Here is a 21362-nt window from a genome sequence, read left to right as displayed (position 1 = left end):
CTCAGAAGTTTTTCAATGGAGGTTTGAGCTGAATTGAGCTCAAACTGGTGAAACTGGGGAAACTGGCCTCAAACTGTGTCCAACTGGGGAAAAAAATTCCACTTTGGACATCCAGAAGGGTCCCAAAGCAGTGTAACTTGGGCCCCATTGTGTTATAAGAGTTATTCATTAAATATTTCTTTGAGTTATTATGTCTGTCCCTTCTCCTCGAATCTGTATGTATATCCAAAGAGTTGAATTTGGGATAGTTTTGAGTAATAATTGTTATGTGTTACCCAGGTTTCTTAGTTTTCTCCTTCATCTTGGACTTACCATGTTAAACTTCTCAGATTTCACTCTTCCTTCACTCACTTCTGACATGAATCCTTCAGTATCCTTTGTGCCATCAGTTCCCCAAACATATAGATAGGAGACTTTATTAATATTATGAAGATTACAGAATTGCTTTAATCTTTTGCCTTTATTGCTGTGCTCCAACACTGAGAACATTTTCTTTGTTGCTCCTCTTATGCCGTAGTCAGTTATCAGCAGCACTCAGAGGTTATTTCTCAAAGCAGAGTTATTCGGCAAAATGTGACACTATTCCATACATTACTTGAAATGGGAGTACCAGCTGTTCACTGGATTTTAATTTGCAATTTGAAGGGCTCTAAATGTGCTGATTCTTCTCCTGGGTTTCCATCCTGAGGGCGTAGTGCATAGTTCTTAGGACAGACTCATTTTCTGTAAGCCTAAAGACTAAAATCATAATAACTGCACTTTGTATTTTACAGTGTGTGGACCAGTTGACAAAGATCCAAACTGAACTGCAAGAGACAGTAAAAGATTTAGCTAAAGGCAAGAAGAAGTACTTTGAGACTGAACAGATGGCTCATGCAGTACGAGAGAAAGCCGACATCGAGGCAAAGTATGTGTATTAGCATTTCTGAAAAAGTCATTATGCAAATAAATGTTATTTTTGCCAGTACTTTGTTTTCTGTTAGTACAGGGCATTTCATCAGACCTGTAAATGTTACATACTTTAGATCAAATTTTTCTCTTACATTGGTTGATTTTATTTACATTAATATTAGCAAAATGAGAATGTTTGATCAGTTTTCACATTAAATTGAATTTTGAAAAAGAAAGAAGACAAATGAACAGTGTATTGGAAGCTTAGCAAGAGTCTGCTTAAGTTGCTTAGATGTCTGAATATCAGGGTTTTAGAGCCTCATTTTTCTCATGCCAGACTAAATCAATTGTAGTTGAAAAATCCCTGATGCTCAGTGTGCCACTGAAGGATGATGGACACATCAAGTGAACAAGAGCACTGACCTCAGTATAGAAATCCTGCTCTAGAATTTTCTCTTATATGAAGTTCTAACATACACTTTTTAATGTATGCTTTAGCAACTGTGTGTGAATTTCACTTTCAGTATATGTGAATTACAAGTCCTTTATTTAAAAATAATTAGGAAAAGAAGGAACTGGCAGTTTATAACACAAAGAAATGTAAAACTAGCAGCTAGAGATTTTTGCAGGGACAGCTTGAGGAAAGATTAAAATTTCTTAAGAATAAAGACACCTGTGTTATTGAATGGTATTCTGAAGATGTCTGTAAGGAAGGGTAAGACTCCCATTCAGTCAGCTCACTGATGGAAAATGTAGAAGTTTGAACTCCTAGTCATGGAATCAGAAAGTCTGTACAATTGAACACTTGTGCAGACTAGGAAGGAGTCAGGGGTGTCTTTCTAATATATTTTTCTGTCTGCAGGAAATTAAGCAATCTCATAGGCAAATGTTGTGAAAATTTAGGGGCTCCTGGAAAGTGTATTTTGTATCAAGGGATGGTAAATGAATACTCATAACATGCTTAATGTTACTGGAAAACATATTTAATATTTCCCTTAGTTTATTTTCTTAATTTTTTTATTTTTATAAGCATACAGATATTTCCTATACTTTCTTAAGAGTTGGTGAACCCATCTTCCCAGTAAGATCTGAAGTTTTTAGATTAGATTCTCTCCATTAGGGATATCCTGTCATGGTGGTTTTTAAGAACTTGTGTTCTTAAATTCTCAGAGATTTGAAAACAGAGAATTGACAGATTTTGTAGAGCATATATAAATACCTACTTGAGCCAAGGTCCACGGGTGAAAATGAGGACAGTTATGGGGCTTTTCTTGAGAGGTATGGATTTGACACAGGGACTTTCCTGTAGGCCAAACAGTTAAGTATCTGCCTGGGATGCAGAAGACCAGGGTTCGATTCCCGGGTGGGGAAGCTCCTCTGGAGAAGGGAATGGCAATCCCCTCTAGTATTCTTGCCTGGAGAATTCCATGGACAGAGAAGCCTGACAGGCTACAGTCTGCAGGGTCGCAAAGAGTTGGACACAACTGAGCGACTAACACACACACAAATGGATTTGGCACAGATGCTGATCACAAGAAACTGTCTCCTAATATGGTTCAGATTCAAAGAGGGTACAGCAGATCAGACATTTAGTTCCACGTGTAACTTTTCATGAAAATTAATTCTACAACAGGGAAAGAAATATCTCTTTATTCACTTGCTAAGTTTTTTTTTTGAATGATTACTCTATATTGGGTACCATGGATCCAGAAATCAGTAAGATAAGCTTTGCCCTCAAAAAGTTTAAAGCCTAGAATTAAAAACAAATGTGTATTAAAGTAAATTTATGGTTTGTTTATTCACAGTAAACTCAAAGAAAGTAAATGCCTAATGTCACCTAGTAATTATTTTAGTAGTTATGTGAAAACACTGTTATATAAGTCTAGAAGATAGATTAATTTTGCCTAATGAGAAAGGAAACCTTTATAGAAGAAGTGGTATTTGGACACAGTTCTGAAGAATGGTTTTTCTAAGTAGAGATGAGAAGAAAGACCAGGAAGGGGAAGTGAAAACTAGGGTATATACAGTTTTGACAGATGATTTGACAGGTAGTGGGATGTGTACATTCAGATGTGTACATTAGGAGAGAGCATAGAAGGAAGTATACAGTTTGATGGATGAGTTCCGCTTTAAATATATAGGTTTTGAAATACCTGTGGGACCGTGGAGTTAATGTATTTGGTAGAAGGTTATATATCTGACTCTCACAGGAGAATATGGGCCTGAAGATCTTGCTTTGGGGGTTAGTTGCATATCAGATGATAGTTAAAATGATGGCATCATATATAAAATGAGATGAGAAGTTGAGTTTGGAAACCTAAGGAACATTAACATTTGGAAGGTGGGTGAGGAAGGGGGAGTATGCAGTATAGTTCATTGTTTGTATCAATATATATTTTATTTGTTCTAGATGATAATCTTTGAAGTTAGAAACTTTATTATTTTACTTGTTACTAGTATTTTCTTTATTGCCACACAAGGATTGTATGAGGATTAGCAAATGAAGCAGAAACCATAAACTTAAATCCTTATATTAGAAAATCCAGATGCAACTCAGACTATTTAGATAATGGCTACAAAAAAAGTAGAAATGAGTATACCCCAAACACAGTCTTTCTTAACCCTGAACAGGCACTCCAATTTTAAAGTCTGTAGCCTTTGCTTTTCTAGATCAAAACGAATAGGAATCTGACTAATAAAACCCCCATCAAGTATGAATATAATAACAAAGTAGAAAAATAACAGGAGTATTTTAGATCCAACTATTTTTTTTAAACAGTGGAGCAGTTGGGATGCATATTTGTGCATCTAACAAGAGAGTGTTTTTCTCTTTTTAGAAAGTTGAGAGACAGCTTTTGCTATCCTCTTCACATTGGCTCAGCAAAGACTGTCTTTCTCTGTCTTCCAGTACCAAATAGCCTGCAACTTTACTTCATATTATGGCATAGCGTCCAGCACATGCATTGACTTTTCCCATGGCAGTCACCATGACACTGTAGTCAAGACAAACATTGCAGCTTCAAAAATCACTGGTCGTGGGAATGTTGGTTGTTCCTTAGCATTTGTCTGTTGACTTTCTCCTTACTTTTATCTCTAGTTGTTTGGGTAAAGCGAAATGGCAACCTACTCCAGTATTCTTGCTTGGAGAATCCCATGGATGGAGGAGCCTGGTGGTCGCAAAGAGTCGGACACAACTGAGCGACTTCACTTCACTTCACCATATTTTTATTACTGATTTTAATTGTGGTGCCCCTCACAAGCTGAGAGGGATTGAGAGAAATAAGTACCCCAGAAAAGAGAAGGTTAAACAGTAAAATCATACAGGGTAGAACGTTGCAGGGCTTTATCACTATGTTCTGAGTACTATGTTAAGAGTGGAGGGAGCACTCCAACAAGAACTGTTAGTGGGAGACATGATGGAATTAAGGCTTTTGTAGAGCCTGTCAATATCATACTGTAGGTTGCATTCCTGGCATTGTTACAGCCTATTGCAGCCTATTGTTACAGGCCGGGAAAGCCTGCTAATCTTTGCCTCCATAGGTTGGTTGTCCATGGGCTTCTTTAAGCTTCCTTGCAGGTACTAAAGTATGTGCAACTATATGGTACTGGGAATAACCTATAGTTTGATGGCTTCTGTTTATTAGGCAATACCAACATACTGAATTTGTCAAATTGTATTTTTCTCATTCAGGATATTTTTATTAATCCCACTATTTTCTTTTTCACCATAATATTAAATTCTTCCTGTAGTAAAATAAAGGAAAATAATAATTGCATTTGGTTTTCTATTTATCTAGTTCTCTTTTAGAATGGTGTTATGGGAAAATGTCACTTTTTAAAAAATTTATTAATTATAATAATCATTATGTAATTTGATAGTTACTAAATATACTTTTCTATTTTCATTATAGATCTAAACTTAGTCTTTTTCAATCAAGAATCAGTTTACAGAAGGCAAGTGTAAAGGTGAGTTTTTGAAAACTTTATTTCACAAGAAACCTTAGCTTAAAAAAAAAAGAACTGGGCCTTTTGAAGGTGCAGTTAAATTATTTCCATCTAGTTTCCATATAGAGAAGCATTTTAAAGTCATTAGGGAAGAACTTTTTTCCCAGTTCATGGGGTTTTTCAACGAGGTGTCAGCCCTTTGGATACTCCCTGCTTCTCAAGATTGCTTTAGAGGTAAATTTCTGTGCCTAACCTGCTTAGGACTGTTGCCTTTAGCACTTAGTCCAAGAGACTTTAACTGGTCTTTAGGCTTTAGAAAGCTTTACAAAATCCATTTCACTTAGGTTTGTACCTCTAAGCACAATATTCTAGGCCAGATGCAGGTGAATTTTTCCTGTGGTATCCTCAAGCTGTAGAATACCTGATAAATAAATTTAGTGACCTGCCTTTGTCTGCTAAGCTCCCCTCTAGCATGCATTTCTTTTGCCACATTAGAGGGTGTTGATTTTTTTAAAATGATTTTCTAACTCCAGCAGATTTACTGATGTCTTTGAAGATAAGAGGCTTTCTTAATTTGAGAACCATTATTGTCCCATCAGAATAAAATGAGCATACAATTTTGAAGTTCTCTCAAAAGCTTTGAAAATACATAAAGTATAAATAATAAATATTTGAAAACCCTCTTACTACGTGAGGCCTGGTGTGCTGTAGTTCATGGGGTCGCAAAGAGTCAGACACGACTGAGTGACTGAACTGAACTGCACTTACTATGTGACACAGTTCTAGTCACTGTTTATTGAGTTCTTCAATAGTGTTGAAGAATTCTTACATGCATATAAATGTTTCTTCACCTGGTCATCTTTACTGTTATTGGGGAACCGATTAAGAGTGGTAGTGCCCTTGTATGTTTTTCAGTGCTGTATCGGTTTGCACTAACTATTTTTTCCTCTTGCTATGTTTTAGTTAAAAGCCCGGCGATCTGAGTGTAATTCCAAAGCTACCCACGCAAGGAATGATTATCTTCTTACATTAGCGGCAGCAAATGCACACCAGGATCGCTACTATCAAACAGATTTAGTTAATATCATGAAGGTAATACAGCCTTAATATCTGCAGTAATTTTGTTTGAGTTGACTATTGGGTGTATGGGATTGAGTCTATAGAATAGCAGGCAATACCTTGCTTTTTGCTGGAATATGGAATATACTTTGTATTGTCTATGTAACCTCTGTTTCATATAATCTGAATTAATTTTAGTATAAGAAAATGTTTAAGACAAATCATAGTAAAAGGTTGTATTATTCCCTAGCAGCAGCATTTATTTACTATATAGTGGTTATTAATATATGATTATTTTTTAAAAGCTTCAGTTCAGTTCAATTCAGTCGCTCAGTCACGTCTGACTCTTTGCGACCCCATGAACTGTAGCATGCCAGGCCTCCCTGTCCATTACGAACTCCCAGAGTCCACCCAAACCCGTGTCCATCAAGTTGGTGATGCCATCCAACCATCTCATCCTCTGTTGTCCCCTTCTCCTCCTGCCCTCAATCTTTCCCAGCATCAGGGTCTTTTCCAGTGAGTCAGCTCTTTGCATCAGGTGGCCAAAGTATTGGAGTATCAGCTTCAACATCAGTCCTTCCAATGAACACCCAGGACTGATCTCCTTTAGGATGGACTGGTTGGATCTGCTCGCAGTCCAAGGGACTCTCAAGAGTCTTCTCCAACACCACACTTCAAAAGCATCAGTTCTTCCGCGCTCAGCCTTCTTTATAGTCCAACTCTCACATCTATACATGACCACTGGAAAAACCATAGCCTTGACTAGTTGGACCTTTGTTGGCAAAGTAATGTTTCTGCTTTTTAATATGCTGTCTAGATTGGTCATAACTTTGCTTCCAAGGAGTAAGCGTCTTTTAATTTCATTGCTGCAGTCACCATCTGCAGTGATTTTGGAGCCCAGAAAAATAAAGTCAGCCACTGTTTCCACTGTTACCCCATCTATCTGCCATGAAGTGATGGGACCAGGTGCCATGATCTTCGTTTTCTGAATGTTGGGCTTTAAGCCAACTTTTTCACTCTCCTCTTTCACTTTCATCAGGAGGCTTTTGAGTTCCTCTTCACTGTCTGCCATAAGGTTGGTGTCATCTGCATTTCTGAGGTTATTGATACTTCTCCTGGCAATCTTGATTCCAGCTTGTGCTTCCTCCAGCCCAACGTTTCTCATGATGTACTCTGCATATAAGTTAAATAAGCAGGGTGACAATATACAGCCTTGACATACTCCTTTTCCTATTTGGAACCAGTCTATTGTTCCATGTCCAGTTCTAACTGTTGCTTCCTGACCTGCATACAGGTTTCTCAAGAGGCAGATCAGGTGGTCTGGTATGCCCATCTCTTTCAGAATTTTCCACAGTTTATTGTGATGCACACAGTCAAAGGCTTAGATTTTTAAAATTTAATCATTTTATACTTAATTGATAGATAAGCTTGTGCATTAATGTTTTATGATTTTGAAGTGCCTAGGGGTAAAACAAGAGAAAATATAACTAGTAGTTATATGAGGATGTTAGAATGGGTTACAATTACTTGTATACCAAAATTCGATCTTGGTCTTGCTCTTTATACATCTATATGTATCTTTAACTTTAACTCAAGGAAAAGACAAAGGGTGGAGAAGAAACTTTTTTTAACCTGCTGCCAGTTTTACCCTCAGGGCTGGTAGACAAGTTCTGCTTTGAAATTGTATCTCTTTTTCTTCTGTCTTCTCAAGGGCCCAAACTTGATTATTCTGTTTTTATTTTCAACCCATCCCTCTCAAATACATTGTTCTTAATGACTGTCCAAACACATTGCTTTGATTGAATTGCTTGCTCTACAAATCAGAGATGTTGAGAAGGGAGTGCAGCAAGTTATTGTTTTTTCCTTTTTTTTTTTTGATATGGTGGCTCTGAGAAAGAGATAAACTGTCCAGAAACTACAGGTTCTTTCCTTGAAAATAGAAACAGGTCATATACTGGAACCTTTAAGGAAAAATGGAGGGATGGAGAGAGTACTACTGAACTAAGAAGTATCCTATTGCAGTTTTTTTATTTCCTTTTGATTTATTGTGTGAAACCCCTTTTCCTGATTTCTGTGCTATTCTGACTTCTGCTGGTTAGAATATAAGAGATGAGAGAGATCTGAATTGTTTTGATATCTCAGACGAGAACTCTTCAGACATTTTCCCATAAAATAGTTGACCTAGAGGTTTAGACATGTTATTAGGGGTTGCATAGTGCTTCAGACTTATAAGGACCAACTGGAGACTTGGCAAATATATACTTTCCCCTTTGAATATTTTTAAATGAACATTGTATTAATTTAAACAGTAGCAAAAATAAAATTTTTTTTTTTTTTAAGTTGAATCCACAGTCAAAAGAGATTTCTTACCTAAAACCCTATAACCTTTTATATGCCAGCAAAGGTACAGTATTATTTGGGGATCTGCTTCCTGCCAGAAAAAAAAAAGGAGGTTAATGGGCCTAGCTGGACCTCAGATTTTGTATCTTTGAACACACTTTGAAGTCCTTTTACACCTAGGTATTTTATCGTCATTGGGTAAATATGCTTCAGATTACTCATTTCATGAAACATTATAGGGTATTGAATGGTAAAAAATCAAGGCAGGAATCCCTCCTGTCCTTTAGAAACAGGAAGTTATATTCTCAAATTTCACATTGTGTGTGCTAATTCATTTCCTTCGTTATGCAAATTCTGTAGTCTGCAATATTGAATAATATCCATTAATTATACCGTTAGCTACTTAGTAAGTTTCTATCATTGAATTGATAGTGGGCCTTTAGTGGCTGTCTATTTTCTGGATTTTTGTTAATGTTACAATAGCTTAACTGAAATCTTTTAAACAAAATTTTTATGATGGTATAGATGATCTTATGTGCAAAGCAGAAGTAGAGACTCAGATGTAGAGAACAAATGTATGGATATCAAGGGGATAGTGGGTACATGGGAGGAATTGAGTGATTGGGATTGACATATATACACTATTGATAATATGTACAAAATAAATAACCAGTGAGAACCTGCCGTACAGCCCAGGGAACTCGATTATATGCTCTGTGGTGACCTAAATCGGAAGGAAATCCAAAAAAGAGGGGATATATGTATACGTATAACTGATTCACTTTCTTGTACAGTAGAAACTAAAACAACATTGTAAAGTAACTATACTCCAAAAAAATTAATTAAAACGGTTTTATATGAATAGCTTGAAAGCAGGAAATTTGAGTCATTGATTTTATCATACAATGATACACATTTAATAGTTACTTATAGTATGGTTGGAGAAGGAAATGGCAACCCACTTCAGTATTGCCTGGAGAATCCCATGGACCGAGGAGCCTGGTGGGCTACAGTCCACGGAGTCGCAAAGAGTCCGACACGACTGAGTGACTTCACTTTCACTGTAGTATGGTAGTTACTGTGCTAGGCTTTGGAAGAAGCAAAAATAAACAAGACACTCTTCTTATTCTTAAAGAGCTCAGGCTAGTTAAAGAGAGATAATTTAGAAATGATAAGTCAGAATAATGAATTCACATAAAAGGGCTATGGATAGTAGTAATCACAACTGTCTTTTTTTTCTTTTGATTACTTGATATTACCCTGCTGCTGCTGCTGCTGCTGCTAAGTCGCTTCAGTCATGTCTGACTCTGTGCAACCCCATAGATGGCAGCCCACCAGGCTCCCCCCGTCCCTGGGATTCTCCAGGCAATTCTAATCACTTTATGCATATTATCCTTTCTCATTTTCTTCTTTGACCTGGTTAGTGTGTATAGTTCATTATTTAAATAACACACTAGCCTATAAATGAATGAAATCCCAACTCTGGATGAACCACTCTTTACCAGCATCTAAATAATCAAGTCCTCTTGAAGAAAATCTTTCAATAAAGCAGATTCATGATCATAAATTAATGTGGCTGTGCTGTGCTTAGTTGCTAAGTCGTGTCTGACTCTTTGTGACCCCATGGACTGTATCCCACCAGGCTCCTCTGTCCATGGGGATTCTCCAGGCAAGAATACTGGGGTGGGTTGCCAGGTCCTCCTCCAGGGGATCTTCCCAACCCAGGGATGGAACCGAGGTCCTGTGCATTGCAGGTGGATTCTTTACCATCTGAGCTACCAGGGAAGCCCAAATTAATGTGGAACCAGTTTCAAATGGATCCTCAACACTGTTCAGATATCCTCCTGTATTTCCCTGGTTGACTTTCTCTACTATTTTCAACAATTTTGTCAACTTTTTCCCTTCTCTTAAAATCTCAGACTTAACCCAGCTCTTTCACACTTGGCAAGTGGTCTTTCTTGCTAATTTTTAGAGAAGAGAAACCATTAAAAGGGAATTCCATTACTGTCCTATTACAGGCTTCATCTGTATTGAAGACTCTTCTAAGAAGTCTAATAACAAGAGTTGTTTCTCCTTTCTAAAGATGATCGTTTCACTTCAGCTTTGGATGGTATCTCATTCCCTCCCACCTTCTCAGGGATTTAAAACAATCGACTATTCCTGTTTTTTCCCTTATATTTCTGGGATGTTCTATTCTTAGATTAACAGTTGATAGCATCTTAGATGACAGCCCTCCTTATGTTTATCTTTTGTGTTACACTCCTCTGGTCTGGTTTAATTGCCCTCTGTGTGCCCTGTAATGGGGTTATTCTGGGACCTCTCTTGGCCTGTCTCCTGTGTAATGTCCTCAACTGCCTGTACCGCATCTTCTTTGTTCTTTGTATACTTTGTTCCTTGGTGGAATACGTCCTCTAGTACTTTCTTGAGAGAGTGGGCATGAGAGGTAAGTTTTTAAAGATACTATGTTATGAAGGTGTTATTTTTCTGTGCTCATACTTAGGTGTAGAATTAAAGGTTAAAAACCTTTTTTATTCAAATGTTGAAGACAGTTGTTATCTTGTTTCCTGTTGTCTTGTATAGTCCATGGGGTCACAGATATTGAGAACTCTGAACCATCTGATTCTTCATTCTTCATATCTGCTCTAGTGTTTTTTATTTTCAGCTTATGAAATATTTCTAGAATGTCCTTTGATTCTTAAATTAGTTTTTCCCTTTTGTTTTCTTTATCTGGAACTCCTGTTATTAAGATGTTAGATCTCCAGGTCTAGTCCTGCAAATTTCTTTTTTCTTCTTTTATTGTCCTTTTTTATTATGCTCTACTGTCTGAGATACCTCTTCAGCTTTATAGTTTTTTGTTAAGTTTTTAATTATTTTCAGCATGGTTTTAATATCCTTTTGTTCTTTTGTTCATTTATTATCCTAAATTTTGTTCCTTTAATATCCTGAATGTTCCTTTTTTTATATATAACAGGTTTCTGTGCTTTATCTTCTCTTTTTAATTCTGATGGTCTCAATGATAGAATTTATTTTGAAGTTTTCTTTTCCGTATGTGGTCTCCCTTTTAGTCTGTGGGTAGGACTTATGAACTTTGAGCTTCCCTATATGGTGTTCTGGTGGGCCGTTTGTAGGGAAAGCTAAATATCAGTATCTTTATATCTCTCCTCTTGAGCTGATCAAAACTACTACTTTGCTCTTTTCATCATTTCTTCAGATCTCTTTTCTTGTGTTGTTTGCTGAGGAAGGCTTCCATGATCTCCTTAACCCAGTTACACTCCCACCCAATCTGATGGTCTCATAAAATGATTTATCACATCTTTGAAGCACTTTGAAAGATGGTTGTAGTTTTACCTGTATTTATGTGATTTATGTGATAACTGGCTTATCTTCCACTTAATTATACATTCCATGAGGACAGTAATTATTGTCTGTATCACTTGAGGCTCCATCCTTGCTATCTAGTACAGTGTTTGATTCCTAATACGTGCGAATGTTTATAAATTAATACTTATTGAAAAGTGAATGAACAATTACTCTCATTTTTATCCTTGCAGAATGAATCATTCTGATTTTACAAATGAGGAAACTATGACAAAGCCTGGATTCAACTCGGGCAGGTTTCTCTGCCTTCAGAGCTGGTGCCATTAGCTCTTTAAATTACACCCATTCATTAGACTTATTTCCTCTTTCCTTGTTAAATGTGGAATAATCCTGCCCTATCTTATCTCTTTTGATTTCTGTCAGGAGCGAATAAGACAATGAAGAGTGTTTTGTTAATTTTGAAAATTGGTATACATGTCATTATCATCCTATTAAATAACATAAATTCTGTTATTCTGTTTTAAATAAATCTTACTTTTTTAGGATGAGGACGGGGAGAGCGTAGAAGAGACCTTGAATACTTGGGAGTGAGAATAGAGCAACTGTTTGGATGTCTAACATTGTTAGGTTCTTCTCTAGGTAGCTTAAAATACATTATTTCATTTAGCTTTTCATAATTTCATTATTTCATAATATCTTTCGAAGTAAATATTATTTTTTCCCTGTTTTACAAATCAGATGGTGGAGGCACAGTGAGATTCAGCTGATCTATATAATAGTTAGGACTTAAATCAAGATTTCTGTAACTTCATACCCATATCTTTCCTAGATTTCATGCTGTGTTCTTTTCTACATACCATTCCAATATTATTGATAGTAAAATTTAGTATAATAAGCAGTAACATACCATGAATGTCATAAATTCTGAGAGAACTGTAGAATAAAATTAACAATTGAAAATTGCAAATTCTGCCCCGTCATGATTATTCTAAAGAGTAAGATCATGTTAGTTTCTAAATAAAAGTATTTAGACAGGTTTCCCAAGGAATACTTTGTATACTTTATGATTAGAGTGGACATTAAATATATTGCTAGTGTTTGCGTATTGTCAGGCAGGTTTTTGTGAACACCAAAATAAAACAACAATAGCAACAACAAAAAAAGAACTGTTGCTTGGCCATGCATACTGGATAACTGATTTTATCAAATCTATGGGAAAGCAGTTCAGCTGACTGCTAGGACGCCTTGTAATTTGTTCCTCAAATGCTCCTTTTTTGTAGTGTTCTTGTGCAATATATAAGCTGATATTTTTACTTTTAGAAGCTTGCGAAATATTTTCTTAGTGGTTTGGATGAGGAAGGATGAAGTATAATGCATCCTAGTAGAAAAGAGAAAAAAATGTCAATCTAATGAAAGACTTTTTGAAAGCTTAATCAGATCAGATCAGTCACTCAGTCGTGTCCGACTCTTTGCGACCCCATGAATTGCAGCACACCAGGCCTCCCTGTCCATCACCAACTCCCGGAGTTCACTCAGACTCACGTCCATCGAGTCAGTGATGCCATCCAGCAATCTCATCCTCTGTCGTCCTCTTCTCCTCCTGCCCCCAATCCCTCTCAGCGTCAGTCTTTTCCAATGAGTCAACTCTTCGCATGAGGTGGCCAAAACACTGGAGTTTCAGCTTTAGCATCATTCCTTCCAAAGAAATCCCAGGGCTGATCTCCTTCAGAATGGACTGGTTGGATCTCCGTGCAGTCCAAGGGACTCTCAAAAGTCTTCTCCAACACCACAGTTCAAAAGCATCAATTCTTCGGCGCTCAGCCTTCTTCACAGTCCAACTCTCACATCCATACATGACCACAGGAAAAACCATAGCCTTGACTAGATGAACTTAATACTAGGACCCTATTTCTAGACAGATATTAAGTGGATGCCAGACATATCTAACTAGTTGATAATTAGGCAAAATAATAAAAGGTGAACATCTTTATATGTGACCAAAATATAGAAAATACGATAGTATGGTGTATCTTTTACAGACATTTGTCTTGGTTAAATGAAGAGAAAGTCATTATTGGTATCCAGGCCTCTTATTTTTAAGGCTTTTCTGACTAAAACACTAATTATTCCAAAAGTCTTCTTCATTCTCATGTAGAATTTGTAACTCTCATCTTCTTGATTTTAAATCATAACTCTTCTGGTTACCCTGCCATTGCTCTAGATATTATACCTCTGATTCACCTAGTAATGTTTATTCACTTAATAAATTAACATGGAAGACCTCAAAGAGGTTGACTTCAACAGAAGAGTCAAGACTGGCTCTCTGCTTCTCTTTACATACTTTTTCTTGGAGAGAGTAATTATTTGGCCTGTTTTTTTTTTTTTAGTATTGTTTGATTCTCAAATCTATTTGTAACTTTGCCCTACTTTTGCCTTTCCATCAGTGGCTGAAACTTTCTAAACTAGAGGCAACTCTTCGTTTCTCATTGTTCCCTTGAAGAACCCCCTCCTAGATTTCAGGTGACAACTGAAGCAGCAGCTGTACTATCAAATATGGTAGTCCTTAGGTTCATGTGACTATTTAAAGTAAATAAACATAAGTAAAATTTTTAATTCTGTTCTTTAGTAACAAGAGTCACATTTTAGGTACTCAAAAGTGACTTGGGTAGTGGGTATCATATTGAACAGTACAGATATAGAATATTACCATCATCACAGAAAGTTCTATTGGACAGCAGAGATCTAAAGCTTATTTAGTTTTTGTTTTCCTCCCATCCTCCTTTATCTGACTATCAGTAACCCTGGTCACCATTGTCCCCAATAACCATAGCCATAATTGTATTCATATTATTTTGGATTAATTGCTTCTTCATTTGCATTCTATATCTTGAAATCGAACAGAAAGAGGTGAGCAGCATTTTCTGTAAAGGGCCTAATAGTAAATATTTTAGATTGCTCTGTTACAAGCACTCAACTCTGATGCTATAGGATCGTCATTGATAATATGTAAGCAAATGAATGGCTGTGTTCCAGTAAAACTTTATTATAAAAATAAGCATCAGGCTGGATTTGACCCACAGGCCATAGTTTCTGACCCTTGGTATAGGACTTTAAAACCTATGTATGAAATTTTCTAAATGTACAAATACATTCAGAGAAAAATTAAATGACTACCCATTAGCTTACCACTCAGCTTCAGAAATGAAATAGTACTAGCAAAATGGAAGCTCCCCGTGTGACTGCATCTCATTTTCTTAACTGAAATTTTAGTTGTTTTTGTTTTACTCTTATAAACAGTATTGCTATCAACATTCTTGTATGTGTCTCTTGGTGTATTTATGCAAGAATTTCTTAAGGAAATATACATAGAGTGGTATGTATTAGCAGCTTTACCAAAGAGACGATATTGTATTACAGCACTTTTTCTTATATCTTTTAACATTGTTTGTGTGTCATCTTAAACTCAACAAGTATCTAAGTGTATATTTGGTGATAGGCATTGTGATACGAAGATAAATTGGACATGATCCGTATAAGTAGTGAGACAGAAACACTATAGAAGGTTACAATTCTCTAGAACAGCCCCTAAAGAGTACATGGAATATGAGATTATAGATCCTTTCTGCTGTTTTATTGGTTATATTATGACTGGCTCCCTGTGACACAAAAAGAGAAAATTAGGAGGCTTCTTGCCCATTTTTACCAAACTTCTAAAGCAGTGATTTTAAAATATTTTTAACAGTTGAATAATTGTTACAAGCTCCTACATAACAGTTGAATAACTGCTACAAACTCCTACTTGGAATCCTTATATAGAAAGCAGATAAAAAGGAAGTTGTTTGGTTAAAGCTGTGAGCTTTTTTCCCTTTTGTGTGGGCCCCATTACCCGTACTTGCATATGTCATCTTCTACTTCTTTCCCTTAGTTCCTGAGACATTATGCTGAATACTAGAGTTCCTTGAAATATGATTTGGAAACACTGTTCCAAGACAGGGTTTTGTTTTTTGTTTTTAAATAGAATTCTAAGCTTTAGCTGGCTAATCCTCATGCTACTTTTTTTTTTCAAAGTAATCTCTTAAAAATGTGAATCAGATCATGATAATGTACTGCTCATATTCTCCACTGGACAGGGCCAGCAGGAAATTGAGTATTCTTACTTGAGAGCTTAATTGGATGTCTTGGGCTGGAGAGTCAACAATAATTGATGGACAAAGGCAATCTTGAGAAAAAAGAACAAAGCTGGAGTATCATGCCGCCTCACTTTGTAAATCTTTGTTTTACAAAGCTACAGTAATTAATAAAAAGCATGATCCTGGTACAAAAACAGATGCGTAGATCAGTGGAGTAGAACAGAGAGTCCAGAAATAAACTGACACACTTAGAGTCATTTAATCTACAGCAATAAAGGTAAAAATGTACAATGGAGAAAAGATAATTCCTTCTATAAGTGGTGTTGGTAAAACTAGGCAGCTACATTAAAAGGATGAAATTAGAACATTTTCTCACACTATTAAAAAAAAAACTTAAATGGATTAAAAACCTAAATATAAGACCTGAATCCATAAAATTCCTAGAAGAGAACATAGGCAGAATACTCTTTCACATAAATCCTAGTGATTATTTTTTTTGGATCTTTTTATACTAAGGCAAAAGAAACAAAAGCAAAAATAAACAACTATGATCTAATTAAACATAACAGCTTTGCATAGCAAAGGAAATTGTGGACAAAACAGAAGGCCTACTAAATGGGAGAAAATATTTGCAAATGGAATGACCAATAGAGGATAAATATCCAAAATGTGTACACAGCTCATATGACTTAATGTTAAAAAAAAAAAAAGAAAAACAATCCGATTTAAAGATGGATAAAAATCTGAATAGACATTTTTCCAAAGAAGATATATAGATGGTCAACAGACATATGAAGAAATGCCCAACATAGCTGATCATCAGAGAAATGCAAATCAAATCCACAATGAGCTATCACCTCACACCTGTCAAAATGGCTGTCATCAAAAAGTCTACAAGTAAGCAGAGCTACCTCGCCTACCCACTTGCATCTCTTACAAGCATCCTATATTAATTCTGTGTCTTGCCTATCACTTTGCCTCTCCCTGAATTCCTTCTGTGCTGAGACACAAAGAACCTGAGCCTCAGTACGTCCAGATACCAGATGCTAAAACCACCACCAAATGGAAGAAATTAACTACATGATGATCATGAGCATGTAGCCCCAAGACCTATGGGCATTGAGGAGTGTAATGTTAACCCCTGTGATACTTCCCTGTTACCTCACCATCAGCCAATCAAAAAGAATTGTGCATTAGCTGATCACATACCCTGGTGTGCCTCTTTCACCTTGCCTTTGAAAATGCTTTGCTGAAACTCTTCAGGAGTTCAGGGGTTTTGGAGCATGAACCACCCTTTCTCCTTGTATTGGTGCCTTGTGATAAGCACTGCACTTTCTTTCACCACTATCAGATGTCACTAGATTGGCTTTACTGGGCACAGGTAGACATGTTATCAAATCCAAGCTTGTTCTGCTCCCTGCACAGCAGGCCAGTAAATGCAAGAGACAAGGTCTTGAAGCAAGGAGTACAACTTTATTTGGAAAGCCAGCTGACCAAGAAGATGGCAGACTAATGTCTCAAAATAACCATCTTCCGTGGGTCTGAATGCCAGGTTGTTTTATAAAACAGAGATGGGGGAAGGTGAGGAAATATTAATAAAATTAAAAAGGCAGAATGGAGAGGGAGAGGTGGTGAGGAAATAAAGTTAAAAGGGGGCCATCCGTCCTGGAAACGTCTCTGGAAATGGCCGGCCTTCTAAAAGGAAGCCTTCTATGAGGGAGGGAGACTAATCCGGCACAGGCAGTATTGCCTTTTATGAAATAGTCTCAGAGGTCATAGAGTGTTCTGCATTCCATTCACTGAAAAAGTTACAAAGTTGTACCCATCATCAAAAGGGATTGATAGCATAGATTCTACCTCTCAATGGGGTGAGAGTACAGGGGGTGCAAAGTTTATAGAAGAACATGTGCACCAGAAATATTGCTGTGGCTTTTTTTTTTCTTTTTGCAAATGCAGTTTTGCCACATGACCTTGTATCCTACAGTCTTCCTAAATTCACTTGTTCTGGTATCTTTTTTGTGGATTCTTTACAATTTTCAGTGATCATGATCATGTCAAATTGAATAAAGATAGTCTTTCTAGTCTATAAGTCTTTTTATTTCTTGTCATATATCATTGGCTAAGATCCTTAGTACAGTTGAATAGAAGTGGTGAAAGTGGACATGCTTGCCTTGTTCTGAGATCTTTTGGGGAAAGGAAAGTGAGAAAACTAACTTTTTAATTATTCTGGTAAGATATAAATAACATAAAATTTACCATTTTAATCGTTTTTATATGTGTAGTTTGGTGATGTTAGGTACATGCACCATGTTGTACAGCCATCACCACTATCCACCTCCACTATCCCTCCTTTTTCATCTTCTCAAACTGAAACTCTGTACACATTAAATAATAACTCCCCATTCCCTTCTCTAGCCCCCTGGAAACCACTATTCAACTTTCTATCTCTATTAATATGACTACTGTAGGTATCTCATGTAAGTGAAATCATACAATATTTGTTCCTCTGTGTTTGCTTTATTTCACTTAGCATAATGTCTTTAAGGTTCACTCATGTTATAAGTGGGCTTCCCAGGTGGCTCAGTGGGTAAAGAATCCGCCAGCAGTGCAGGGGACACAGGAGACTTGGGTTCCATCCCTGGGTTGGGAAGATGCCCTGGAGCAGAGCATGGCAACCCACTCCAATAATCTTGCCTAGAGAATCTCATGAACAGAGGAACCTAGTGGGCTCTAGTCCATAGGGTTGCAAACAGTCGGACACCCTGAAGCAACTGAGCGCTCATGCACAGATGTTATTAGTGTGTCAGAATTTCATTCATTTTTAAGACTGCACATTTATTTTCTTCATTCTGTATAGCATGTAATTCTTTACTGAAGAAGTGAGATGCTTGCAATGTGAATCCTTGCTACTGGGGCCTTTAAAATTAGAAGTGGAATGAAGACCTTCATAAAAATAACTGCATTCTAAGAACATGTAATAGTAATAGCTGTTATTTATTGGGCTTTTATTCTGTACAGGCTTTACATTCATATTATCTCATGTAATCTTCAAGGCAACTCTATATGTACATGAATACTTCCTTCCAATTATGCATTACTATGAATACAAATGGTACAGATAGCCATCAGATCTCATTGGAATGTAAGATTCCTGAGAGTAGGTTCTCTTGTTTTGTTCCCTGTTTTATACTTGGCACCTAAAATTGACATTGAATGAATGAGGAGGGAATGGTTCCAGTCGGTCTTTCTTTGTAGAGGGCCTTTCTTCATAGTTAGCATCTTAGCCAGGCCTTATATGGGGTGTAGGATGTATGGTAGCAGAGTACATGATTTCACAGGAATGCACTCTATGAGCAGGGGGCTGAAAGTGATATATTGCAGAAATCACTGCTTCCATCTATCTTGGGGAGAGGTATGAGTGAGGCAGAGCTGAGAGTCCTTGCAATAGGGATTTTTAATGAAACTGAAAAAATTTTGACCTTGAGGAAAAAATTCTAAAATGCCTTTAAAGTAGCTTTTTAAAAAAACCAAATTTTGTGAGCAAATTAGGATGTGAATATTAGACTATTTATTATCCTAGCTTTTTATGCAGTTTTCAATGAAGTTTAATCTTTTTCCATTAAATTTGATTATTTTTTGTGTTAGGCCACTTTTATATATTAAAAATATTAGATTATTTTTGCTCACTGGAAATATAGATTTAGGTTTTCATTGGTCTTCCTAGATTCTGTAATGTATTTATTGTTGGTTAAAAAACTTGAGGTAGTGGAGATTGATGGTGTTAGCTTTGGGGCTAAGAAAGGAAGTGACATGTGAACAAAGTCTTCAGCATTCTTAGCCATTTCTGGCTTTAGAAAGTTTTCTTTGTTTGTCAGTCATTTATCAAAACCTTTCCCTTTTGTTTTTCCTTCTCAAGCTATTTTGAAAAGGCACATAGTATTCATTTTTCTGATATTCTGGTAGCTTTTGCTTCTGAGTCTCAGGCTGATGTAATGATGTCACAGAATATAACACAGATTATATTCTGTCACTGAGGTAGTTAGTCACAGTTAAAAATAGTCTTTGCCTTCAGACAGGAGTTTTTCTGAACAGAGTGTCTTATTCCTATGACTGAGGATCAGGCCTCACTTGCGTGCATTTGGTGATGTTTTACCTAGCGTGGACAATGTGTAGGTTTGAAGTTTCATTGAGGAAAGCATTTACACTTAAATTTTGTATTTCTTTATCACAAATAACATGCATAAACTTTGCTCTATGCTCAAACTCATAGAGTTTGCTGAATTCCAGTTTCAGACATGATTTTATAATATCTAACTTAAACACATGTCAGGTCATTTTGTTTTCTTATTAAATCAGTTAGTTGACACATACCATATTTCCTTGATTCTAAGATTCAGGGTTTTTAAAAATCTTTTAATGTTTTTAAATCAGTGGTGCATCTTATATTTAGTGATTTCTTAAAGAAAAAGGAAGATAATTTTTCCTAAATTTCTACTTTGTACAAAGCAGAGGGAGAAGTAAAAAAAAAAAAAAAAAAAAAAAATGGTGATTAAACACTCTACTCTCAAAAAATAAAGGCAAAGACTGGTCTTTGTCCCTTTCTTTTTGTCTCTCTTTTTGTTTCTGTCTCTCAGATGTACTTTTAAAAGTTAACTGACCAAAAAAAAAGTTAACTGACCATGCAAGGTGGTACAGCCTAAATTCTTAGTAACCTTTTCTGCATAATTCAGTAATCTGATTTTTATTCTTGAGAAAAATAGCTCAAAGCCAAATGAAATGAAATGATTATAATATGATCCAAGAAGGAATAAGTCTATAGATGAAGAAGCACTGGGATGGAGTTTATTCTCTCATAAGATTTTGAAGGGAATAAGTAGACAATTACCATTGAATCTAACATTCTGCAGCAGAGTTTATGTATTTACTTTAACAAGTGAGACTGAGGCTAAGTGATGTTCCAGGTGTACTATTGAAATTATCTTAAAGAAAAGCTGATAAAAGGTAACGTATATACACACACAAATACATACATGCACACGCACGTGTGTGTGTAAGAAAAATCGTTTTTCATGTGATATGAATCCTTGGATGGGGCCTTAAAGTCATTACCCATCAATTTTTGAAGGGAACAAGCTGGTCTTGGTTTTTGTTTTGTTTTGCCAGTTTGTAGCAACATCTTTACTATTACTATTATAAAACCATCAAAGCACCAAGGAGAAGTGTTGGTCAGAAAATGAATCTCAGATACGTAGATGCACCACTGGATCCCTGGAGTGAAGGTGACTGATCAGAAGCATTGACTTCTCTGAGCAGGCCTTATGTTTATCAAGTAGTTCATGGCCCTTAATGCCATCAAGAGCAGTAGTGAGTTTTAAGACTTTCTGGAATTCCATCTCAGCACTATCATTTTGGAAATCAGAATAAAGGCTCATTTAGGAAATGAAAATTTATCCTCCATCAATATAGTTGGAAATAAAGATTATTTGACAAGAAATGTTATAAAAGTTTAAATCAGAAGACAGAGAGATTTCTGCATGTTATAAAAAGCATTGAGTTGTTGTATATCAAGAAGTCTATTTATTTGTTCAGAAAGTAATTTTGGAAGTGCTACTCCATACCCTACATAGAAACCTCATGGCTTCTTATTCCTCCAAAGGAAACCGAAAGGAAGTCAAGATA

The 21362-nt window shown here is 36.3% G+C and overlaps 1 protein-coding gene across 4 annotated transcripts in view; it reads left to right on the top strand.

Moving 5' to 3' along the window:
• Nucleotides 1–21362, top strand: part of FCHSD2 (FCH and double SH3 domains 2) — a 237908-nt gene that overhangs the window by 106265 nt on the left and 110281 nt on the right. For all 4 annotated transcript variants that reach the window (XM_055549012.1, XM_055549014.1, XM_055549015.1 and 1 more), the window contains exons 6-8: nt 774–907; nt 4803–4857; nt 5800–5928. In XM_055549012.1, the coding sequence (XP_055404987.1) occupies nt 774–907; nt 4803–4857; nt 5800–5928 (318 nt within the window). The remainder of the gene's footprint in view (nt 1–773; nt 908–4802; nt 4858–5799; nt 5929–21362) is intronic.

This window comes from Bubalus kerabau, chromosome 15 (genome assembly GCF_029407905.1).
Source record: "Bubalus kerabau isolate K-KA32 ecotype Philippines breed swamp buffalo chromosome 15, PCC_UOA_SB_1v2, whole genome shotgun sequence".
NCBI classification, from domain to species: Eukaryota; Metazoa; Chordata; class Mammalia; order Artiodactyla; family Bovidae; genus Bubalus; species Bubalus kerabau.
This window is presented reverse-complemented; position numbering and strand designations above follow the sequence as displayed.